Below are 27,118 nucleotides of genomic sequence, written 5' to 3' on the forward strand. Positions count from 1 at the left end.
CTGGACAGTTCAAGCAGTTGGTACTCCCTCAGAAGTTTAAGAGTTTGGTGATGAAGAAGTTGCATGACGAGATGGGGCATGTTGGCGTTGAGAAGGTTCTTCAATTGGCTCGTGAGCGGTTTTATTGGCCTTCAATGAAGCAAGAGATTGAGGACTATGTGACGACAAAATGTGCCTGCATCAAACAGAAGCACCCTCATGTGCATCAGAGAGCACCAATGGGTTCTATTTCATCAAGTGCACCATTTGAATTGGTGAGTGTAGATTACCTACACCTTGAGCCAAGTAAAGGTGGGTTTGAATATATTCTTGTCTTGGTAGACCACTTCACCAGGTTTGCTCAGGCATATCCCACGAAGAATAAGTCTGGTACGACTGCAGCCGAAAAGATTTTTCAAGACTTTATTCCTCGCTTCGGATACCCTGAGAAACTCCACCACGACCAGGGAAAAGAATTTGAGAACAAGCTGTTTCAAAGACTACAACAGTTGTCAGGTATTGCACACTCCCGCACCACCCCATATCATCCTCAGTGCAACCCAGTGGAAAGACTGAACCGGACGATCCTTCAGATGCTGCGCACATTGGAGGAGGAAAAGAAGAGTGAATGGAAAGAGTACTTACCTCACATTGTACATGCCTATAATTGCACAAGGCATGAGGCAACAGGATACTCACCATTTTTCCTCTTGTATGGTAGGCCTCCAAGGTTGCCAGTCGATTTGTTGTTCGACCTGAAGGAGGAAACAGAGAAAGAAACCCATCAAGTCTTTGTACAGAAGTGGACAGACAGGATGAGACAAGCTTACCAGATAGCTTCAGAGAACAGTCAAAAGTCTTCTGCAAAGGGCAAGAAATATTATGATCGCAAAGTGAGAGGCACCATTCTTCATCCCGGTGACCGAGTATTAGTGAGGAACCTGTCAGAGCGAGGTGGGCCAGGTAAACTACGTGCCTATTGGGAGAAAAATGTGCACAGGGTTGTAGAACGCATCGGAGATGGTCCAGTGTACAAGGTGCAGTCGGAGATGGGTAACAAAACCTTACGTGTGCTCCACCGCAACCTTTTGATGGCTGTGAATGATTTACCGGTGGAACAACCCTTGCCCCTTGCTAAAGAGACAAAGAGAAGACAGGAAAGACAGTTAACGACTCAGTCAGTAGAATGCTCAGGGACAGATACCTCGGACGAGGAAGAGCATACTCACCAATATGATTTGCGGAGAATCCCATGTTACAAACTGGTAAAGCTTCCACAAAGGGGCCCTGATACGGTACCAGTGTTACCTAAAGATTCGTCTGACCTTCATCCAACTGCCTGTGAGTTTCAACCAGCGAGGGGATATGATCTACCAGAGAGCCAAGATCAGGAGTCAGGTCCAGAGGATCAGTTACCCAGCCCAGAATTAGAGTTACAGGTTTCGGATGGAGACAGAAGGGAAATAGATGATGTGGAAGAACATGTGGTTGAACATGGGATAGAAAGAGAGATAGAGGAGACGAGAGACAGAAAAGTAAGGAGATCTCAGAGAACTGGAAGACCCAAGGAAATGTTCACTTATGACACTCTGGGTATTCCATCTTACCAACCCTGGAGAGCAGAGCTAAACTCAGTACAACTCACACAGCCCTATATAGCTCGAAATGGGACACATTACTTTCATTATATGCCCACTCACCCTTGTTGTCATTGGTGTCAGAATGTGTATTGAGTCAGTGGTACAAAGAAGAGATTAAAAGGAAAAAAAAAAAAACATGTTCAAAAGTTATTCAGATGTCAGGAGCCATCTAAAAAAAATAGGGGAGAGTGTAGTAGGTTGAAAGATATATGCATGTATGTTAAAGCAAAGGAGAGAGAAAAAGGACCCCCCCCCCCCCCCTTAAAATTTGGTATGGTTCAAAAATATATGAGCATTCATTTATTGATGGTTAAATTCATTGTTACCTTCTTTTTATGGTAAAGAAAATGTTGCTGTTATTATTGTCTCCTGTAGAGGGCGTTTAACGCTGTTGAATTAAGGTATTGCACCGGGTGCGTCAGAGTTAATAAAACTTTGCCAGAGCTTGCAGCCAGTACTACTGTCTCACAGCGTTTCTCTTATTTTTCTACAGTGATTCATTTAACTTACCCATTCAGGCTTTCCAGGCCTGATGCGGGTAACAATTACATTAGCTAGCTACGATTTCAGTACAGTACTATCAAAGATCCTTGCTCCTTCTCAATTATCTGGATTTAAGGACAAAATACAACCAATAGTACGATGGCAAAGTTAAATCTTACTTGTGAAAAGTAATCCCGCGAGCCCTACTTAAGATGGTTCGCCGATTAGAACAGGAAAATGCTGCACGGTGCTCTGGCATCTTAACTGCTGCTATGCAACGAAACTAGGAGTACGACCGGTTCAAAATGGCCGCCGCAAATCTCGGCGCCCAGCAGCCAATAGGGCGTCTACCTATATGATGTCTATGATGTCAACACCGTAACTAAAACAAATATCACAGAAAAATAGGCTAAATCATGTGAAATCTGTCACTCAGAATTATAAGAAAAAATACAAACAAACGAAAACTGCTGACTTAGATGCTAAAATAAAGTTTTTTTTTTTTTTTTATATGAATGAATGATTGAATGAATGTTCACTGACGACGGTCAACGAAACATCGATCCTCCAAAGGCTGAATGCGGGGTCGACACAGAACAATTTAAATGGCTAGCTTATTATTTTTTATGCAAGTTATTTGTAAATTAAACGAACTGCTGTCTATTGTTCATTTTCGTTAACTTCAAACGTAGGCTAAATTAAAGAGAAGTGGTTTTTCTATAGCCTAGCTATTGTTTATTTTTGTAATGCACGTTATAATTTGTAGCTACATTAAATGTTTATACATATATTTTCTTGTCATGTAATTTAAAATGTGTAAATGAAAATAAATTGGTCTATTAGCCTACGTAGGCTTTTTACAACTATAGCCTATTTATAGACCAATAAAATAACTTAAGTTTAACTTTAGAAACAACACATTTTTATTATCAGCCAAACCAGAAGAAAACACTTTTCAACACTTTCATTGCGCTGAGCGGGAGAAGCTGGAGCTGGACCGGGATGGGGAATAATGCACAATAGAGACTCTGGTAAGGCCTGAGCGGGACATCATCTTCTGGGATGAGTGCATATTTCCACTGTCCGCAGCTTTGCGGGGCCGAATCGGTCGACGGCTGCATGGCATGCCATAAAAAAAAAACATGGACGTATATAGGCTAAATGTTTAAAATATATTGTAACAGTTACATTTAACATAAGAAATTAACTGTTAAATAATATTTGCAATTTGACAATATTTAACCGGCTACAGATTTACATGCTTATGGTCTAGCCCACCGTCGCAGGCTTTGAAGCATGTCAAAACCCAATAGAAAGCTCAAAAAAAGTATATATATACGTTATATATATATATATATATATATATATATATATATATATATATATATATATACGGTATATATATACTTTTTTATTTACTACTTATATTTACTACTTATATATATATAAGTAGTAGTATGCTCCATTTCTCTTTTTAAAATCTCCTCACGAACGTCCGCTGTCAGTTGTCAGAACCTGCTAGTCCATTAACGACACTTGGTTCATTGTTGCCAAGTCTGGAATGGGGTTGCATTTAGGTTACTGTTGCTTTGGGGTGTTTGTAGCCTAGTCCACAGGTTAAGTTGTCTTTACTTAAGCAATATTTCTACTGCCCGCGCCCCGCATTTTGGGATATTTTGGCCCATTCTGGCTGTGATTCCGATACTTTTAATAACAATTGGATGGGTTTTATTATTCAGACCTGGCAACCCTGTCTCTCGGTTCGCCCTTCGTGCACTTTGAAGGCGTGGCCTGGTCTGGCCTTCGAAGTGCGCACCCTTCACTTTGGGACACAGCTCATATCTGATCATTTAATCAGAGGTGTCAAAAGTACTCACATTCATTACTCAAGTGGAAGTATAGATACTAGGGTTAAAAAATACTTCTGTAGAAGTTGAAGTATCAACTCAAGCTTTTTACTTAAGTAAAAGTGTAAAAGTACTGGTTTCAAAACTACTTAAAGTATAAAAGTAAAAGTAATGTAAGAAAATGCAAGACAAGCTTAGGCCACACCACAGGGGCCTATAGTGCACTACCCCACCTCCTCAAAAAACATTTTTTCTAAAGGCCATAATGACTATAATGTTATATTAATATGTAAATGTTGAAAAATTTGGGATGCACTGGCTACCTGTTTCAGCCACATATATACCCATTGAAAATGAATGCATTTTAGTACAATGGAAATATACCATATGTGTACTGCTGAGCATTAACATGTTTCCTGAAGCGAAAGATATGATGACAAGTTGCCTATTGAATTTTTGTACCATTACATATAGCCTATAAGTAATGTAATGGTACAAAAATTCAAACTTCAGAGGCATGTTATTAATAACCTTTACTGGAATGTAAATGTAGGCTACATGTGCGATCAGTGTTGCCAGATTGGGTAGACGATTTAGAGCCCTACATTTCTGCCCGAACCCGACGGACCCTGACTTTTTTACGCCCCTAGGGCCAGGCTTCGGGCCCATTTTCACTTCATACCCACTGTTGGCCGCTGACTGCTTGATTGTTACTTTAAAAAAATAAAAACTTTGCAGGAGTATGTCATAAGGAGGATTCAAAAAAAGAAACTAAAGGGGCTCCAGTCGGACTCGGGCCGTGCTAGGGCCTAGAATTGAGAACTAAATGCGGTCACTCTCGTGTCCTTCCAAACCTGTATGACTTCTGTGAAAGGTGTTGAAGAATGTTGGCAACCAAACCATTAGGCTTTGAATATTGAACAAAAAAAACACACTCAAATTATTTTATTTAATGCTACACAGAAATAAATTCATTTAGGTTTGGAAGGAAATTAGGGTGAGTAAATGATCACATTTTTGGGTTGAACTACCCCTTTAAAAACAGTCATATTTTTCAAGAGTTAAAACATCATTTAAGTAAGACACTGATATCTATCTTTAATGAGGCTATCATTGAAATATAATGTAATTACTTAATAAAAAAGTTAATACAACTTTTAAAGAGGAAAAAAAACTTTGTCCTTCATGGGATTCTTATTTTAAAGCTATTTTATAGACTGTAGATTAACTGTAGACCAGTTTCATTTAAATGTAAGAGATCATGGTAGTCACAGGGTAAAACACATAAGACTGTAAAAATCTTCCTCATTATATGGCTATATGGTTTCAAAAATATATAAAACATAGCCTATATAATAAACTATTATATTTGTAAGTAAAAAAAAAATGTAAACACCTATAGAAAATATGAAAACAGCCTCTATAAAAGTCATTTATATTCTGCAATATTAATTTAAGTAATATAGCAACATTTTTAATAAATGTTTCTTCTAAAACACCATATTTATTCACTGTTAGCTGCAAGGTAAATTGTGGTTCTGCTAAAGTGAAACGTTTGTGTGTATTGCCGTTTTTCACTTTACCTCGTCATGAATAGGCCTACATGCTCGCGGCTGTACAGCTGATTCAACACAGAACCCGGTATGTTCCCATATCATACGATTGTATAAAACAAATTCGGAGTCAAAGTGCCGGATAGAGTATTTAAACGCAGCGCACGTTCGTCAGCGGCTGCACTGTGCGGATATTCGCATTTTGCAGTTCCATACTCTCAAATAATAAATAAATAGATAAATAGATGCCAGATTACCAGTCCAGCGCCAGCCCTGGCTACAACGAGTTATCACGCTAAAAACCTGGCTGTCATGAATAGGCGCGTCTGCCTGCTGATCGCTGATTGACTGAAAGTGCGTGCTCGTCCGCTGGAACCCGCCCTATCTGGCAACACCGTGTGTGATTTGTGCTTTGAATCATGTGCAAGCGCGACGGATCGTGTAGTAACCAATAGGTTGTTGGAATGGTAGATGTTTACACTTCTCATCCAACCACAATCAAATTCACACTATCCGGATGACGCGATTTATCTGCATAGTTTTTTTTTTTAAACAAGATGAAATAAAAGAGGAGTAACGAGGCTATTTTTAAAAAGTAAGGAGTAGAAAGTACAGATAATTGCGTGAAAATGTAAGGAGTAGAAGTAAAAAGTAGGCAGAAAAATAATTACTCCAGTAAAGTATAGATACCCAAAATTTCTACTTAAGTAAGGTAACGAAGTGTACTTCGTTACTTGACACCTCTGCATTTAATTTCCTATTTGTAATGGAAGAAAGAGAAAAGATCAAACAACCCCTTTATACTTTTTTGTTTATTTTAGATTAATGCACAGAAAAAGAGATTTCGGCTAGATTTCTCATTTTTCGTGCGTGATTTACAAATCGCTGATTAGTGAAGAAAATCTAAGCGTTTGACGTCATCTGTCGTTCTCCAGGGTTGAATCCAAAATCGCCCCCATAAACCCTCACTATTCCCTACTTTAGTCCACTAATACAGTTAACTCGAAAAAGTGAATGAATGTAGATGAATGAGTTTTCTTTTGGGGGTGGGGGGTGAAGTTGTTAACAATAATAATGGGAAATGCTCTAATGATGCGTGACCTATTTTTTAACAGTCTATGGCGTGACAGTCACAAATCACTGTAGCCCTCGGTTCAAACAAACGGCAGCGCTCATGACATGAACCAATCACCTCCGCTTTACAGCACGAGAGAAATCATGAATGAACACACAGGGCTGACTGTAAGGGCTCCACATTATCTTTGTCTGGGACAAATCAAAGAGGGTTTTACTTTCCCGACAGGACAAATAAAACATTAAAATAACCAAATAATTTATTTATTATTATATTCAATGTAAACAGCGACTGATAATGGAGTGTATCTCTGGTAACAAAGTCGCGTTGAGGCTGGCGCTGCCTATCTCTTTGTGAGACATTCGTGGAGAAATCAAAACAAGTGAGCAGCAATCTAAACGATTTCAAATAGCTTCATTGCAATCGTGAATTGTGTAGCATAATTCATTATTAGGTACTTACATTTTAGACTCAAAAAACTTTTTTTTTTCTATTTCAACTATGATTTCACCAACGAATATAGTTCCAAAGGAACAACACTCAGCGCGGTGTTTTGAACTGAATGAATCAGCGTTTTGAATGAATCATTTGAATGAACGACTCAATGACTCACTCATTAAGACGATCACTTGCTGCCACCTATTGGCGGTTTAGTTTCATGTTTAAAAGTATCATTGCATTTTTTTATTTGTATATTCAAACATTTAGAACATTAATCTCATAACATTATTCATTGCTGTTTTATTTTTGCAGTTTAAATTAATTAATTTTATTGGTAAAAGCCCTAGTGTCTTACTAATATAACTGCATTTATTAATCAAATGTAAGAATTGAACATGAAATGCATACATTTAATAAGATTTAAAAAATGGCCTTTATAAAATGACATAACGCCCTGGGGTAAATATCACAAATATGCAGATTTAATTAGGCCTATGTAAAAGCTGATAGAACACTGATGAGAATATTACTACAAAATCAATATATTTATACCACCAAAAATCCCCCCAATACACTGTATAGTACATACAATTTACTCTGTACTCTACCTGATAGGCCGGATTTTGAAACTTGTTTGCAGGTATTGAGGGTATAGGGGGGGCGATTTCAGATTCAGCCCAGGTCTGTTCAACAAAATAGTAGTCTTATAGCAGTAGAAGACTACCGCTTCTTAAACTGTACTGGGCAGGTCCTAGATCAGGCAACTTTTCTGTGCAACTTAACCCGTTTCACAGAAAAAAAATGTTTATCTGATATATAAAATATTAATCAGTACCCAACCTTATTTAATTGTGCGGTAAACCACACGAAAAATTAGAAATATAGCCGAAATCTCTTTTTCTGTGCATTAATCTAAAATAAACAAAAAAGTATAAAGGGGTTGTTTGATCTTTTCTCTTTATTCCATTACAAATAGGAAATGAAATGATCAGATATGGTGCTCCGTTGGATTTTTCTGACATCCTTTACTCTTCCCTGATGACCTCTGGCCTACTTTCTGTAAGATCTAAATTTCTGCGATCTGAATTTTAGAACATTGAATTTGATGATCTGAATTTTAGAACATTGAATTTGATTATCTGAATTTTAGAATATTGAATTTGATGATCTGAATTTTAGAATATTGAATTTGATGATCTGAATTTCTTCTTCATCTGAAATCTTGAATCTGTATTTTCAAAAACTGAACATTTCCAGTCGATTAATTCAGAACAAAATATCTGCTGTTTGAAAATACATGTCTAAACAATTTCGACACAAAAACATTTCAAATGTGTTCAATTTCAAAGGTTCTATATTCAACATTTTAAAAAATTCAAATTCAGAACTATGTAAAATGCAACATAATATTCAATTTTGTTAGATTACACTTGTCAATAATTCAGATTTATACAATTCAAATTCAGATCATTTAGTCATATTTCTAGCTCCATACGTTTGACACAAACCACATACATATTGCAAATACAAATACAATTCAATTATTTTTGTCTTGTGTACATGTATGTTTGAGTGAATCGAAATGTCCAGCACAGCCACTGCTGTTTGGAGCATAAACAGTTCAGGAAATGAAGGAAAGCAGTCTTCTTTGATGAGCAGAGTTACACAGTTTACATTCATTTATTGACCTTTTTTTACATTTTTATTTTTATTTTTTTTAAACAAAAACTCATTGTAAATGAATTCATGTCTTTGTGCTGAATTTGTTATCAAATCAACAGACAACAGTAGTTTTGATGGTACTATTTATTTTTGATATATGAATAAAATGCAGTGCTTCATTAGCGAATACTGAAATGTTTTGTCAACATAAGTGTGTTTAGTTTGCTGTGTTAATTGTTTTGAGAGCACCTCATTAGGAGAAATGTGTCAAATCGATAAATCGATTGAGAAAAACTGTTAACAAATATTATTAACATATTATGTTAACATATAACAAGCATTTACGTTTGAGCAGGAAACAAAGAGAATTTGGATTGTTGCAGACAAGCATGGCTGAATTCGTAACAGCATACTAGCTTACTTTTACGCCATAGTATACTAGAATGCATTAAGGAGCATTATCGCCAACTACTATGTTGGAGTGTGGTTTAGAGTTTACCCATTACCGCTTTAACAAATGCCAAGGAACCCCAAATATGATGAGACTTTCATGAGGGACCCCCTTCCTTCCTAAAATCCATCTATTTTATGTATGAAAAAAACATTTAAAATGTTAGATAAATATTAAGTGTAACATTATAAATACAACATATTGTTTCCAAACTTAAATCAGCTGTTATGGGTTAACAGCTTATGACCCAGGACCAGTAGTGAAGAAATAAAGACAAAGAGTCAGGATTGCAATTAATTAAAAGAAGAATTTACTTAAGAATAGTTTGCAGTTTCAAAAGCAGAAGCCAGCTTCAAGTATCACAAGGAGTTCGTAGGCCGCGCTCACTCTCTCGCCGTCTCAATGCCTCGCCCTATCGTACATACAATTGTCCCAACATTTATACCGTTTTCAAGGTCTATCCACGTCATTACTGCATTGTGGATGGTTCTGATTGGCTCAGAGACAATGCACAGCCATGGTAAATTTCCACACGTCAGTTAATCTGATGCACGTTTCCATAGACGTGTCACTTGTTAAAGCTTTCACCCCAGAATTAGGCCCGTAGTGAACTTCCAGATCTGGAGCAGGCACCAGCTTATCCAGAACAACAAGTCCCCCTATCACTTAGGGTGCCCATTGTTCACCATTCTCAACACTGATCTGTAATATAGAATATTGCACACATACACAGATACACAGTCTCTTCAAGGTTGGAGCTGGTTAAGCTCCAGTTCTAACCAGTTCTAACCAAAACATACTGATAACATGTGCTTTCTTTCTGTGAGAGGTACACACAATAGTACAGGCAAAATTCTTATAGACTCTTTAGTGTTTCAGTAAAAGGAAATATAAAATGAATAAAAATATAATAAATTAAATGAAAGACATTTTAGAAAACAAGAAACATAAAATAAAATCATAACTTGAAAGAATCATTATAATAATATAGGAAAATAAAATATTGATTAAGGTTTTGAATGTTGAAGATTTATGAAGTTAATTAGGATATATACAAGTATATTGAAGCGGCAGTGGATTTCAGAATCGCCCTTTCACAGCTATACTTAATGTTGGATGTACAATCCTGAAGGAGAACATTTTCAACCAAAAATGATTTGTATAAGCAACTTTCACAATAAATGTATGTAAGCAGCTTACGTACTGCGTTAAGAACCCCAGTGAGCGAGATAAAGGGGGCTATAGTAAGAACAACAGACTAGAAAGACACAAAGCAAACATATATAATTCTGGAGAGTACGGCAAGAAAGGTGAGAAACATTTAGAAATTAAACAGTTAGAATGTTTGGTAGACTTTGTCTTTTTATTCTCTGAAATTTTCTGGGGAACCTTAGAACCTTCTGGAGGACCCCTGGGGGTCCCCGGACCCCAGTTTGAAAACCCCTGCTCTAATCCATAGGTAAGTATATTTTTAAGCTTTAGTTCTTCCACTCCAACTTTTCTAAGTTCATTGTTCATTGTTTCTCATATTAGTATACTTTTGACAGTCAAAATAACATGTTCTATCTTACCGTCTCACCTATTCCACAGTGCTCACAACATCCTGTCTACGCGATTCAGTTTGCGGGAGTCCGCTATACCATGGTGGGCCCCATTGTTCCTGTCAAGCGTGCGGAGATTGCTACCTTGCTGGCGCAGACCTCTGGCACCGGCCTGGTTTTGTGTGTTTTCTTGGCATTTTCACTGTAAACTAATGCTGTCTCTCAGTCTTTTTGCCTCTCAGCGGGGCGTAACCACAGTAATTTCTGCTGCTAACAGACAGTTCAACTCCATAGACACAGGGACATCATTTTCATGCAGTTTCACTTTAAGTACAAAGTTCTTTGCACACCCAAAGCACGGCATGACAGAATGAGACACCTGCTGCACAGATTGACTACAGTATAGTAGTATTGAAATAGTACACTTACAAGTAGAATACATTGATATTAGTATGCATAGTTTTTGCACTTTCATTGATGTACCATAATTTATTTATCTTTTGAAATTATTTTGACTGTATACAAATTAAATAAGTCGCCTTAAGTCCATAGTGTAACAACAATGACTATGAGTTTAATATCTCGGGGAATAATTAACTCAGAAGGGATTTAATATTCAATATTCATGAATTTATAAATATAATTTGCCAGTTGTTCATTACGTATTAAGATTTTCCGATAGGGAAAAATGTTTAATTAAATACAAGTAACCCTTTACGGACTTGCTTGAAATTATCCTACTAAGTTTGTCCACCAAATTAATTATAGACTTTTCAAATCAATTCTCAATAAGGGATTACTGCTTTACGAGCGCATAAGAAACATTAACTTTACTGATCAGGACAAATTCAATATTTCAAATGGTCATACAGTTTACTTTACTAACATAGTAGCATAAGCAGTTAGGTAACGTTAGGTCGTAAGTTTCATTGACTTTGTGTATGTGGGAGAACAACAGACCCAACTCATTAAATGTCTTTTGGAGGTTTAATAAACACAGACTAAAAATAACACTACGATTCACACAGAAAGTACACACTAAATATGCATCAAGAGAGTAGACATATAGATATTAACGAAAGAATACATAAAAGAGAAAAATGAATAGACTGAAATTAGAGAGAGATAAAAGAGAGAGAGAGATGCGAGAGAGGGAGAGATGAATTAGGGGTAAGAAGCAGCTTTCCTTCAGTTCATCAAATACAACCTTCACGGAGTTAACTTGTCCCAACGGGAAAATAACACACCCTCTTTACAGCAGTTTGAATTTGGAAAAATAAGAATACTTGCTTTCGTTTTGGTTTTGTTTTGGCGTCTCGCGTGTGTGCGTGTGTTCCTGCTTGTCCGGTGGTTCTTTCCGAGGTCGGGAGGGAAGCAGCTTTTTCTCTAGTGGTGCTTCGTGTTCTCCTCCTGAAGAAGGCCCGTGGGGCTAGTAAGTTGATGAAGCGAGGAGCAAAGGGTTGTTGAAGACCGGATTGTAGAAGAGAAGATTTCGGAAGAGAGCAGATTTTCAGAAGAAGAGGATTTTCAGAAGAGCACGATTGTGGTCTCCACTGGTCTTTTAAGACAATCAATCCACGCCCCCTTCTGGGTAATTCACCCAATCCAGAGGGTGAATTCTGAGCGGGAAAAGTTCTCTTTGTCTTGGTTTACGACCTGTTTTGCATGTTTCTGAGGTGTCGTTAAGGGGTGTTGATTTTGTATGGTTTTACTCCCAAGTCGGCTGAACATATTAATGATACATTTCACAATCCCATTTTGTGCATCGTTGAGTAAGTCAAAGAAATAGGAATATTTAGATATCAAACACCTTATGGCTGGGAGATATTAAAACAGAGATACATTCTTACCCAGAAATACAAGCATTTAAACTGAACTTACATTGTTTCTACGCCATGACTGAGTAGGCATGAGTCAAGGAGCATGCATATACACACCAAGCTACCTCGTATACAGTCTAGAATAGTCTTAATTAAAGCTTCATAAGGAATGTGTGTGTGTGTTTGTGAGTCCGTGTGTATTGACAGGAGTCTTGACGCCTTTCTGTCTGGGGAATGAAGGGGGGGGGGGGGGGGGGGGACAGGGTTCGAGTCATGTGACCCGATCACTGCCTGTTTTATTTGGACTGGGTCGTAAAACTGTCGGAGTTGTCACTTCCCCCAGACTCTGTGGCGTGGCTCTTAATTTACATGCGGCTAAAAGCTATCCCCCCCTTTTTACAATCAACATTGGGTTCATCTTTGATCCTCATTGTAAGAGACCACAGACGCTACAATAGATTTTGTATAAATGTACACTTTAAGAGCCTCTCACCAGCAAATCAGACCTGGACAGACCTGAAATATTAAAGTGGTATAAAAGTTCCATCCAGCAAATGTAAATTATATTATGATGGGTTTTAATTTCAAAGCCTTACCTTATCCCTGGAAGAGTGTTTGCCTTGTGTTTGTATATGATAAACTGATACTCCAATAATAACAAGAACAATGGCCACAGCACCAATTATAATTCCAATGAGAGCTGGAGTAAAATATTCACATCTAGTATCAGATGACACAGTTCCTGCTTTTATTTGTCTACGATCCATACTCTGACATCTGCGGATATGTAAGAGTGTGATGTTAGCACATCCAGAATTATTAGAATGAGAATTTAATGTAGCAATGTCAGATTTCTCACTTTGTATGTGCTTTACAAGCTGTGAAAGTGCCATCAGAATAAGTGCCATTTAAGCAGACGTCACATACAGTATCCATGCTTTCTGTTCCTGTAAAGATATAAAGACACTGAGTATTTAGAAGATTTTTAGTTTTCAGGATCATCTAAACTATATAGTTCCATAGTACATATTAGAGATGCAACAATACAGTTAGTCCACTGTTCAATACATACCTTGGTTTTTAACCACGGTTTTTCGGTTTGGTTAGTTTTTTTGGCTATTCTATTCTTAGGCGACAGGAACAGAAAAAGGTTATGGAGAAAAGGTTTTTATTGCAATACTCTTTCTTTATTTTACTTTAAAGACTTGAAAACCCTTACTTAAACTTAAAACTTTACTTTAAAAAAAACCTTGTACACATTCTTAGTGTATTGTATAATATAAAATACATATTTATAAAGATTTACAGTGGCAGCTCAGAGATGTAGCATTTAAGTATGAATTTGAATGAATTCATGTAGGCTAAAATTAAAACTAGGCTACATAGTCTTCAGTATACAACATTGATTAAAAGCTACTGTATTAAAGGTCTTTTGTTTAGTTTTTTATTAAAATCATTTTAGAGGGAACAGTCCCTTTAAGGACAGCGTGTTCAGAAGACTGCTGCTGTCAATTGAAAACATGCTCACATCTCGTATATCTAGACGCGCGCGATTTGACTTTCACTTTACACATATCCGACTGTGTTTATATGTTAACCTTGTGTGTATTTGACAGTATTAGCGCAGTAAGACTGTCCAGGAATGTGTGTGTTTGACAGACGTTTAGTTCGCGCGCTCAATGCAAAACAGTGCATGCATTGTATAGTCCGTGCCTTGCCGGTTAAACATATGCACGCAAATGAAATGTTTAACCGGCAAGGCTTTAAACCGCGGCTACACCCCCTAACTTTAGTGCATATGATTGGATATTTGCTCATATCAGCGCGTAGACTCACAGGCACACTCAGAAAGAGTCGAAATAAACTGAGAGAAATATTTCAAACGGAGAGAAATTAAAATAATTAATTAAATTCAAAACCGAAAAAACGCAATTCACCAGCTATTGAACCGTGAGTGCCGTACCGAACGGTTTATATTGAGTATTGTGGCATCCCTCCCTACATATCCTATTTCTGCAGAGATTACATGAGCAATATAATATAATATAATATAATATAATATAATATAATATAATATAATATAATATAATATAATATATTTGCATGATTGTACTTGTGCATTGTTATTGCAAAAAGTTCAAATCTGTTTTAATGTTTGATGCATATTCTTACAAAATAATGTTGTGATCATCTGCATCAGAATGAGGCCATGTATTGTATAGCATATATATACAAACACTCACCTAAAGGGTAATTAGGGACACCTATTCAGAGGTGGTAAAAGTACTCAAAAGTTATAATAAGTATATATAAAAAAAGTATATATAAAAAAAGTATAAGTAAAGTATATATAAAAGAAAAGTATATATAAAAAATACTCCAGTAAAAGTAGAAAGTCCTCCATTCAAACATCACTTGAGTAAAAGTACAAAAGTATCAGATTTAAAACGTACTCAAGTACCAAAAGTAAAAAGTAAATATTCAAATTAACTGTAAATATCAATAATTAAGCAGATAAAATCTTTTGGGACTGATATGCAATGTAAATACATTCTTGACAACAAATTATATTATATCTAATATAAGATTAGATACTGCAATTAAGAATTTGTTAGATTTGCAATTAATAAGAGACAATGAAGCACCTTAACGCAGTATAGGGGTTAAACTTAAAATAGACATGTTCCATAACATTAGCTCCATAAAACAGATGAGGAGCAAGATACTATGAACTAATTCAAAATTAATTCAAAAGCCATAACCACAATGACATATTACGTAACAATTAGTTAATAGTCATGTGCCTCAACAAGTAAAGTCATAATATAATTAGCCAATTGTTATGATTAATGATTAATTAAACAGACAACTGAGAGTCGGAATGCATGCTTTGAATACATGAATTTACATTATCAGTTAATGTAATATGTTATTAGGGAATTAATGATGTCAATAGCAATTCATATATTACTTAATCTATTAATCATAGAGAATGTTCATTAGTTGCTGATAACCATTAATAAATCGTTTAGTTCTTCATTAGTAATACATTAACTGATTATCTGTGCATTAGTTAGGCATGAATTATAATAGTGCACCTGTATTGTAAAATGTTACCAATGTTTTCATAGTAAATTGTGTGCCGCAAAATAAAAAAGTTGGGGAAACACTGAGCTAACGTTAGTGTGGCAAACCTGACTTGTCAGCTTTTCCAAGTCTATACCCGACTGGATCATCCATGAATGACCAGACCGGTTTGGAAATCAAGTGTAATAAATACTTAATACTTGGAGCGGGCATGGGGAAATGTATTGGAGTAAAAAGTACACTTTGCCTTTAATATTATAGTGGAGTAAGAGTAAAAGTAGATGCAAATAAAATATACTCAAGTAAAGTACAGATCCCTGAAAAAAATACTTAAGTAAAGTATCAAAGTATTTTTTGATTTGACTTGATTACTTACCACCCCTGCACCTATTTAATTTCTCATTAATGCAATTATCTAATCAGCCAATCACATGGCATTTTCTTCAATGCATGCAACCTTGTTGAATCAATGCCACGTAGAATTAAGGCAGTTCTGAAGGTGAAAGGGGGTCAAACACAGTATTAGTATGGTGTTCCTAATAATCCTTTAGGTGATTGTGTATATATTGATTCAACAAGGTGCTGAAAGCATTCTTTATAAATGTTGGCCCATATTGATAGGATAGTTGATGGAGATTTGTGGGATGCACATCCAGGGCATGAAGCTCCCGTTCCACCACATCCCAAAGATGCTCTAAGTCTATTGGGTTGAGATCTGGTGACTGTGGGGGCCATTTTAGTACAGTGAAATCATTATCATGTTCAAAGAAACCAATTTAAAATGATTCAAGCTTTTGGTGCATTATCCTGCTGGAAGTAGCCATCAGATGATGGGTACATGGTGGTCATAAAGGGATAGACATGGTCAGAAGCAATGCTCAGGTAGGCCGTGGCATTTAAACGATACACAATTGGCACTGATAGGCCTAAAGTGTGCCAAGAAAACATTCCCCACACCATTACACCACCAACACCAGCCTTCACAGTTGTAACAAGGCATGATGGATCCATGTTCTCATTCTGTTGACGCCAAATTCTGACTCTACCATGGGAATGTCTCAACAGAAATTGAGACTCATCAGAGGCAACATTTTTCCAGTCTTCAACTGTCCAATTTTGGTGAGCTTGTGCAAATTGTAGCCTCTTTTTCCTAAAGTGGACCCAGTGGAGTCATCTGCTGTTGTAGCCCATCTGCTTCATATATATATATATATTTGTAAAAGGTCTTATTTTGTGTACCTCTTATTTTAATAAAAGGTCTTATTTTGTGTACACATTAAATTATTTGCATATCAGGACAGGCTATCTGCCAAATTATTTGATGTGTATTTGCCAAAGATTTATAGACTTTGATGGATAACATCTGCACTAAGAACATGAACATCCGTACCTCTTTGTTGAATATATTCTCCAGGTTTACATTGAGAATGTTTAACAGCTGATCTACAGCTGCCCTTTTCTTGGATCAAACAGAAGAATCCATTTTCTGGTGCGCAAACTGTGTCTGATAACTTTGTGCAGGCCTTCTTTATCCTTAAACCTTCAAAAAGACATTGAAGAAGGACATTGATGTATACTTTTCATAGCCAGAACTCTCATTCTGTTTAATGAATACATGTAAATATACAGCTCTGGAAAAATTAAGAGACCACTCAACATTGATTTTTCAATATTAAGTGGTCTCAATTTTTTCCAGAGCAGTAAATGTAAAACACTCACCTGCATCACAGGCTGAGCAGAAGAAACATTTTTCAAGACCATTAGGCTCATCAGTGTATGTGAAGTCACTGCAGGGTACACAAGTTGTGCTGGTATCCACCGTACAATGCCAAAAAACACGGTTACCTTAAAAAAGGATAGGCTATGCGATAAAATAATTTTTACATTGAAGGCTTTGCTATACATTTTTTACATATTCCTATGTCAAGACATTTTACAATTATAAAGAATACTTTCTGGACTAAAAACTAAAATGATTTTCTTTTATTATTGTGAACTATCCACTTGTCCGTACCAGGTGCACACATGGGGCAGCACTGTCCGTTTATCTCATATTCAGCATGGCCACAGACACAATAACCCAGTTCTATGTATAGAAAGGTACTAGCAACAATGAATAATATAATCAACAAAATCTGCATTTTCATAAAGATATGAAAAGGTTTAGAGAGTTTGTTGTTGGATTTAGACTCCCATCAGACTTCAAAAACACTTCTGTTTTGTGTTGAATCAGGATCTGATCATCATTTTCTGATGGATTTCCATCTGTGGAGTTGACAGAACACAGAAAAAGAAAAATTCAGGAAAGGTCCCAAGTATAGATTTCAACAAAACATGGTTAGTAAATCTGACACTCATAACTAAAAGTTTTGAATGAACAACTATATTGATTTATATATAGGCTAATTGAATCTCTTGTTGTGAAACCATTTAACATTGACTTTTAGGTTGCTTTCACACCTACCTTGTTTGGTCCGGATTTTCGGACTTTTCAGTTTGTTATGGACCAAAATTACAGGTGTGAAACCTCTCTCAGACCACAGTCCGGACCAAACAGACGAAATTTGTTCCGACAAAAAAAGGTATTCTCGATCCGGACCAAACTGAACAAAGGTTCGGTTCGTTTCTTGTGTGAAAGCATTTTCTGTATAGTTCGGACTTTCAGACCATTTACAGGAAGTTCTGGTGGTAGAATAAGTGAAAAAACACAGATTAAACTCACAGCACATGCAGTGATGAACCACTTGTGTAGTCAGCTCGCGTGAACAGTGTGCTTTGCGTGACTGTTTATTTTTGAGCATCTGTGCACGTTTCATAATCAATATATAGCCTAGATGAAATTTAAAAATAACATTATAATATTTAAACATAACTATAAAACAAAATACATTCTTTGGCTAAAAAAAGCAGCCTATTGGCTATAGTCTTCTCCTCCTTTCCTGTGGGCGCCCAATGCACAATGAGGACGTTCATTTGGTGAATTTGCCTCGAGTATAGTTGGTGCTGCAGATAGTAATGCCATAATATTAGGCTTGTTTGAGATGAGCAAAATCTGCGCAGAACCGATCACCGGTGATCAGCGCAAGATGCATGCTGGTTAGAAATGTGTCCGAGGGCGGTCCGCCTTGCTCTGATGTCATGCTGACGTATGTCAAAAATCTCTCGTGATGGCGAGGCGGATGTGTCGGATTCTGCAGTCGAGCGCATTTGCTCTCCATCGACTGCGCTGACCAAAAGCACGATGGGAAACGACTTGCTGACGAAACAGCTTAATGCTTATTGGTTTAAACAACCGTGATGTAAGGCTGTTTTTTTTAAATGTTTGATTTTAAAACTCTGATATCATGTTTTTATGTGTATAAATTATGTGTGGATATTCTCAAACTCTTGGAGAGTGCGATCTCTCTGTTGGTTATGTGATTGTTGTCATATTAATAAAAAAATTTATGTGATTAAAGTAAAAATGCTTGATAAACAGGCCTTTCGAATGGAAATAAATAACAAAAACTTTGGATAGACACCCAAAGTTTTTGTTATTTATTTCCATTCGAAAGGAATCATAATATTTATTTTCATATAAAAGCAACAGATCTTAAATTACATCCAGTTTATCAGCAACAGAGCGCACAAGTGTGAATCCCGCGATATCCGCTACTGATCTCGCAGGTGTCTGATCCACTACGAGAGGAGAGAACTGTCCGGCTTGCCTGAACTTAGGCTTGTTTGAGATGAGCAAAATCTGCGCAGAACCGATCACCGGTGATCAGCGCGAGATGCATGCCGGTTAGAAATGTGTCTGAGGGCGGTCCGCCTTGCTCTGATGTCATGCTGACGTATGTCAAAAATCTCTCGCGATGGCGAGGCGGATGTGTCGGATTCTGCAGTCGAGCGCAGTTGCTCTCCACCGACTGCGCTGACCAAAAGCACGATGGGAAACGACTTGCTGACGAAACAGCTTAATGCTTATTGGCTTAAACAACCGTGATGTATTTTTCTTTTTTTTAATTTTTGATTTTAAAAACTGATATCATGTTTTAATGTGTGTAAATTATGTGTGAATATTCCCAAACTCTCGGACAGTGCGATCTCTCTGTTGGTTATGTGATTGTTGTCATATTTATAAAAATATATAAAAACATGTATGTAATTAAAGTATAATAAACAGGTCTTTCGAATGGAAATAAATAACAAAAACTTTGGGTGTCTTGTTCATAATATTTATTTTCATATAAAAGCAACAGAACTTAAATTACATCCTGTTTATCAGCAACAGAGCGCACAAGTGTGAAACAAGCCTAAGTTCTTTAGTGCGCTAAATAACTGCAATGTAAAAGCAAACCAAAACTAACCAAATGGATACAATGTATCAAAACACGAACTTTGGTTCGGACCTTGGTGCGGACTTTCAGGTGTGAAAACGCCCTAGTTTCCTGCTCAAGTTTTCACATGCTTCCAAAACAAATATTAGCTGACTATTAGATGTTAAGTTTAATATCTGGCATACATTTCCTACATTAGGCTATCTTAAATTTCAAAAATAAAAAATAGGATTGAAGACAAAAAATTAACAGCACATACTTGATTTATGATCCCTTACGAAAAAGAACTGTAGCCTACTTCAAGTTAATTTTATTAAGTATACTTAAGTAATGTTCAAGTATTTTTGTAAGTAGCCTATACTTCAGTTAGTAAGTATACTAATACCACTGTACTAGTATACTTGTAAGTGTACTTATAATATAATTTTTTTTATCAACACTTGAATGTGGGTAAGTTTAATTTAAAAAGCAACATTTTAAACAACAAAGCAGAGAATTTTTTTATCAGAGACAATGTCCGCATCGGATTCAGAATTATGATCAAAACTACTCCAAAACTTTACAGTCATTTCCTCTTCATTGGTCTTCATTTTATTCGGAAATGTTAGGCATGCTGTTTAATGTTTAATTTCGTGCTATTTTACATTTGCTTAATCTTCTCTCACTTGTTTCTGCTGTTTCCTATGTACACCAGTGGACTATACATTTAGATCTGTTTTCTTTATAAATCAATAAAGTAATGCAAACAATATTACGGCAAATACATCGCCACTATACGCCACATATTTCACACATACTCCTCTGCAGTGACGTACTACATTTTATTCAATTCATCAATTCATATTTATATAGCCTAGTACTTTACATTTAGCTCACACAAGTGGCAAAACATTTAAACATACTGGTAGGTTACATCCTAAAATCACAAACATTTTCAATTAGAAACTTAGCGTTTAAATTAGAAACTGCATTCACACTTGTAGTTTGGTTCGTTTGGTCCGGACCAAAAAACAAAAAATATAGTCTTGGTCCGCTTAGCGTTCACACTGGCATTTTTAACAGTGAACCTAAAGTTACCGAACCAAAGGCATAGGGATACGGTCACAACTAGTCGACTTTTATGACATATTTTATGACGGAGCTTACAGAACATTCAAAACAATGCTGTGTGCTGGATTAAACGCGATCATTTTATGCGTGTACATATGGCATTATTTTTACCAGCTGAGAACTCACAAAGAGCTCATAAAATGTTCAAAACAAAACAGCAGCAGGATTTCCTCCGTTGCATGCAGAAACGAAGATCTCCAGCAAAAGAGACAGCAGTTCCATCGTCTGTACCGACTATGGGCAACAGGTCCTTTGATGAGAAGAACCAAGTATACCTATGTTTTTTGTCCGTTTTTTTTCTAGCATTTTCAAACATGCTCGTCGGACCAAATATTGATAAGGCACTACCTCCTCGTTGCTCCATGTTCACGCTCTAACGTGACACCAATGCCATAATATTAGGATACACCAATCTTTCCGCGTCGTCAAATCAGCTGACTTGTAGTGTCGCATCTTGTGACATTACGTCCTGTTTTTGTTTTGTTTACATGTCTTTGGTCCGTGTTGCGTTGGTTTGGAAGCCGAACCCTGGTGTGCACCAAACAAGCGGAACGAGACTGCTAAAAAGATGGGTCTCGGTCCGCTTATTTGGTGCGCACCAGGGTTCGGATGGCAGCGTTCACATATGTTCAAATGAACCGCACTAACCGAGCAAACGCATCAGGGTTCGTTTTAATCGAACCAAACATGACAAGTGTGAACGCACCCTTACAATAAGCTATTCAAAAACACCCGACTCTCGTCTTTTCTTTCGTTTTCAAAGCCTTTTAAAAGAAATCCTGCAGGTCATAAAGAACTTTGTTTTCCATAAGAAAGGACGAGTGTTATCCATTACGGCACATTTTTGACCTAAATGCCATAAGGTGTCGTTTCCTTGCTTCACCTGAGAAAAAAGCCATGTGTTGACTTTTAAATTATATGCATTTGTGGTGAAATTACTAGATTTTCGCGTCTACATTTTTATTTTAATGTGAACAATGTTCTGTAGGGGTGTGCATTGGCACTGCCTTCACGATTCGATTCGATTACGATTCACCAGGTAACGATTCAATTCAATTCGATTCTACGATGCATTGTGATGCATCAAAATTCTACTGCACACAAAGCAAATTTTTCATCAGTCATGATGCAATACAAGCAGATATTAAACAACAGATTGTATTGGCTGCTATGTGTCTCCTGTATCTTTGACATAAAAGTTATTAAATAAAATAAAATGTAATTAAACAAAATTAAATAAAATGCAATTAACCCTTAAATGCATGACTGTTTCACCAAACATTCTTACATATTCAGGTCGTTAGCGACCCGGATCTATATTTAACATGGATAGACCTCTACCTGTCGTGATAATATATAAAACTCCTGATTTTAGAGTAACAGCTTCAGAAGAATAAAATAAAACCTATTTCGTTACCTTTTGGAGCTTGGAAGGATTCAGTTTGAGCAGATGTTTAATACCATCATCATATGACCTCGTCAGAGTTTACCAGTAGATTCAGCATCTGCCTCATATTCGCGATCTCGAGCATATTCTCCAACTCATTTTCAACGTCTTCAAAATCAATATTTTGATCACTGACAGCTTCTTGACCACATCCATCATCAGAGACAGTGACACTAACATATGATTGTGTTTAGTATTTGCTTTCTGAAGTAAATCACTAACCCATTTCAAGTTTTGCAGATTATAATTATTGTTTCGTTTTCTGTCAGAGGTAACTATGAGTGAAACGTCACTTCATCATTGGGTATCAGACATTGCCACCTTGTGGAATAAAGGGGAATTGCACATAATCGATTATGGCACTTTGCCGCATCGATGCTGAATCGTTCATGCCCCGCATCACGATGCATCGCCGAATCGATTATTGTTGACACCCCTAATGTTCTGTCACTTTAATGCAGCAGTGCAGCATAGCAAAAAATAGACTCGGTAATGAAACGATCACCGCACTGCAGACGCCCCGCACCTGGAACGGACTGACGGGTGCAGTGTGAAAGCTGTAATCTGTTAACATGGGTACGGGAAAAAATGCACACTGCATATGCACTGCAAACGGAGTATGGGGGAAACGGGTGTAGACTTTGTAAAATGTGAAAAATATACTCAATCAAAAAAAGTTAACATAACTACAAGCCAAGTATACTTAGAATCCTTAATTATAATTTTAAGGATTGAGTACATATAGGCCAAATATAGTTAGACTTTTCTGTCAGTATAAGTCAAGTATACTTTAGTGCAATTTTAAGTATATTTCTGAGTAGTCTACATAAAGTATATTTCTGAGAAGTACATAAACAGTAGACTTAAACTTTATCATTTTTAGTTTAACAGAAGTATACCAATAGCACACTCAAATAAACTTATTTTCATAAGGGATTGTTATGATTGTTCAGCCAGACTGTCTGGCTCACAACCTCTGCATTCAGTTCCAAGTTCACACCCAAGAACACTATGTTCAGATGGAGTAATTTATTCAATATTCAAACCCTATAAGTGCAGTCATCAAATGTTAAAGATGCTACAGTTTGCTAGATAATGTTTTCCACTATAATTAAAATGAAATGATCAGCGGGAAAAGAACTTTGAATTGTGAAGTGAGAATAGGATTTTGTTTTCTTTCTTTCTTTCTTTCTTTCTTTCTTTCTTTCTTCTCGACATCCTAACAACACATATTTGGCATTACCCAGTCGACTTGACAACCAGCTAGCGAATACAATCATTAAATCAATTTACTAACAAAAGAGCTTAAGAAAATCACTTACTTTAAAGGAGTTAGCTGTTTCTCACAGATCTTGCCCAATCTGGTGTGACAACAAGAATGAATAAAGCATGTGAAAGCTTGTGACAAGAAAAAAAAAAACATGCAGTGCAATTCTTGCACAATGGATACAAGTAACCCATTGTTAAAAATGTATGCAGTGGCTGTTAATGCTGAAACACATTTAATAATGAGTTTTACAGCACCTTTCCTAAAAGTAATCAATGTTAAGGATGCAGATCATGTATTTATAGTTTACAACCCCAATTCCAGAAAAGTTGGGACATTTTGTAATAAATGTCAAGAATCTGTGATTTGTTAATCCTCTTTAACCTTTAATTAACCGACACGTACAAAAAAAAGATTTTCAGATTTCACAGAACAATTTAAATGTATTTTATAAATATGAACAAATGAGGATTTTGATGACTGCAACAGATTTGGGACAGAGTTTACAACTGTCACATTAACTTTCCTTTTAATTACACTTTTTAAATGAGGATACCTAATTGTTGTAATTTTGCATGTGGTATTTTTGATAAAAAGACTGCTGCTCAACCGTCAATGGTCATCATTGTCTGCTTCTCCTTTTCATGATGGAGACAAATCTGGACAGCAGGGCTGGACTGGTAATCTGGCATACCGGGCATTTTCCCAGTGGGCCAACGCACTTTGGGGCCGATACAAGGGGAATTATTTAGTTATTTAGTCACTGACTGGCCCATCATGCAGCGACAGCGGCACATTGGTTTGTCTTCTGAATTGACAGGCCAAAGTGAGAAAGACCTCCCCTCCATATTAGGCGCTTTTATATTTTTTGTTTTTGTTTTGTTTTTGATCGCATGGAACTGCATATCCGTCACAATGCAACCGCTGACGAACGTACGTACGCTCCTCTATAAAGTGATGAACGGCACTTTGACTCTGAATTTTGTTTTATACATCGTGTGAAATGGGAACATTACAGGTTCTGTGGTGAATATAGCTGAAAACAGCCGCGAACATTAAAATAGGCCTACATGAAAAGGTAAAGTGGAAAACGGCAATAGGCCTACACACAACTACAAACATGTCACTTTAGCACAACCACAAATTACCTTGCAGCTACTTACAGTGAAGAAATAAGGTGTTTTGCAACTCGCCTTTTTATAAAAAATGTTGCTATTATTACTTACATTAAATATTGTGGAATTTAAATCACTTTTATAGCTAGAGGCTGTTTTCGTATTTTCATGTATTTCTAATATTTATTATTACAAATTCAATAGTTTATTAGCCTATATATGGTTTATATATTTGGTACCCATGGTAACGAAGAACATGGTTTTACCTGACTACCATGCTCTTACAGTTAAATGAAACTGGCCTACAGTTAAACTAAATTAATTTATTTCTGTGCATAAAAAATAAAATTCAAGTCTGTTTTTTGTTTTTTTTGTCCATACAATATTCAATGGTAGCCTAACCAAAATGGCTTGGTTGCCAACATTCTTCAAAATATCTTCTGTTGTGTTTCACGGAAGAGAGAAAGTTATACAGGTTTGGAAGGACATGAGATTGAGTAAATTATGACATCATTTAAAAGCAGTAAATGTACTTCATCCTAGCTCAAAATCATCAGTGATTTACTGTCAAGTGCATTTCTGTGTGACAAAAGTGCAATATTAAGGCCCCGTCCACACGGAGACGCGTTTAGCTGTATACGTATAAATTTTGTACCGTATCAGCGTTTCGTCCACACGGATCCGCCGTTTTAGAAGCATGAATCCGATATTTTTCGAAACCGGGTCCCAAAGTGGGTAAGTTTGAAAACGATCATCTTCCGTTTTCGTGTGTACAGCGAATCCGTATATTTTCTGAAACGGTGATGTCATCACACTACGTCCAGCACGGTGAAAGAGTTAAGGGATACAACAACTGGCACTGGGCATGCGCACATCAATATTGCGTCATTTAATTAACGTATCTGCATTATTGTATTTCTTGAAGCAAGGGAAAAAAAAGTTTGGATTGGGAAAGTGCTGGCTTCATGTGGACAGGGCCTAAGTTTGTTATCTGCATTCGCAGATAATTTCGATAATATCCATCATTATTTGTCCCTTTCCTAGTTTTATTTATTTGCTCGAATTTAAGGCCCTAACCCCAACAAAAACATTCCTGGGAAACTCATGGGGCGGTGGGGCTGGGTTATTTGCCAGGGCCGAATTTTAGCCCCAGTCCAGCCCTGTAGACAGCAAGCAGGCAGTCAGGCACATTGGGTCTATGGTGTAGAACGTCTAAGAAGGCCCTCTGTTGTAGCATAATATGGCCTGGCACTTTCTTGTTTCCCAGGATGGCAGTATGTCTCTGTACAATCCCAGTACACCTCTCCGTCTTTACGTCAATGGTATTCACACATATAAGTCACCCATGCTATTTGCACTCATGCACCCCATGACAGTTGTTTCTACCTTTGTACCTGTCGCTGATGAAAGTCTGGATAGTCCTTTTAATATGTTTTGGTACTGAGAACTTGATGTCAGTTTTTCCCAAGAACAAACATGAAACTCATCTGAGCACAGCACACATTTCCACTCTTTTGGACTGGAAGAGAATGCTCTCTCTGCTCTCTAGATGAATAGCTTTCTCCATGCGTAACAGTTGCGTTTCTCGATGCAGCAGCAGACTGTATTAAGACAACGGCTTTCCAAATACTCCAGAGCTCATGTGGATTCAACAACACAGCAGGATGATGGTTTCGGTCTTGAAGGTCACGCACATTCAACACAAGTTTCCTGTACTGAACTACACGGTCTCTGGATTACACAAATTTTTTCACAATATTATGTATGGTAGATGGTGAAAGACCTAAATACTTTGCAATCTTACATTGAGAAATATTTGAATTTTGAAATGTTTGACAATATTTGGTGTCTTTGGTGGATGCTCCTTTTATACCCAATCACAATACCCTCACCTATGTTCTTTAAGGCTGAATCTGAAACCTCCCCCTATACCATCAAATAGAGCATTATTTGAGGGACAGCAATTTGTAGTGGTGTCCGAAACCACATTGGACGTTATCGATTGCATTCCATCCCACATTGCACCGCAAAAACGAGTTCATATTAGTGGACTAACGTAGGGAATAGTGAATGAGGGTTTAGGGGGCAATGTTCAGATTCAGTCCCTGCAGATAAGTCCTGTGTTCTGTTCAGTTTCTCAATCTTTCAATGTTAATGTTAATGTAAATATTTTCTTTGTGAACACTGTGTAAAATAAAGGTTAAAGAGAATTAACAAATCTCAGATTCTTGATTTTATTACATTTTACAAAATGTCCCAACTTTTTAAGAAAATGGGGTTG

The 27,118-nt window shown here is 36.8% G+C and overlaps 1 protein-coding gene across 1 annotated transcript; it reads right to left on the bottom strand.

Annotated features, from left to right (window-relative positions):
• Positions 1-12,669: 12,669 nt before the first annotated feature.
• LOC137038895 (tumor necrosis factor receptor superfamily member 14-like) lies at positions 12,670-23,853 on the bottom strand. The gene is made up of 7 exons (XM_067413901.1): positions 23,778-23,853; positions 17,594-17,844; positions 17,299-17,424; positions 16,970-17,119; positions 13,352-13,439; positions 13,089-13,269; positions 12,670-13,008 (listed from the first exon to the last, which is right to left on the bottom strand). The coding sequence occupies exons 2-7, from the start codon at positions 17,724-17,726 to the stop codon at positions 12,982-12,984; spliced, it is 705 nt and encodes a 234-aa protein (XP_067270002.1). The 5' UTR covers positions 17,727-17,844; positions 23,778-23,853; the 3' UTR covers positions 12,670-12,981.
• Positions 23,854-27,118: the final 3,265 nt, after the last annotated feature.

This window comes from Pseudorasbora parva, chromosome 13, assembly GCF_024679245.1.
Source record: "Pseudorasbora parva isolate DD20220531a chromosome 13, ASM2467924v1, whole genome shotgun sequence".
NCBI classification, from domain to species: domain Eukaryota; kingdom Metazoa; phylum Chordata; class Actinopteri; order Cypriniformes; family Gobionidae; genus Pseudorasbora; species Pseudorasbora parva.

Excerpts from the sequence above, each read along its gene's own strand:
- LOC137038895 (XM_067413901.1), bottom strand. The coding sequence starts at position 17,726 with ATGAAAATGCAGATTTTGTTGATTATATTATTCATTGTTGCTAGTACC. Across the intron at positions 17,425-17,593 it reads CTGCCCCATGTGTGCACCTG|GTAACCGTGTTTTTTGGCAT; the intron begins GTACGGACAAGT and ends TCCTTTTTTAAG. Across the intron at positions 13,009-13,088 it reads AACACTCTTCCAGGGATAAG|GTCTGTCCAGGTCTGATTTG; the intron begins GTAAGGCTTTGA and ends TTAATATTTCAG.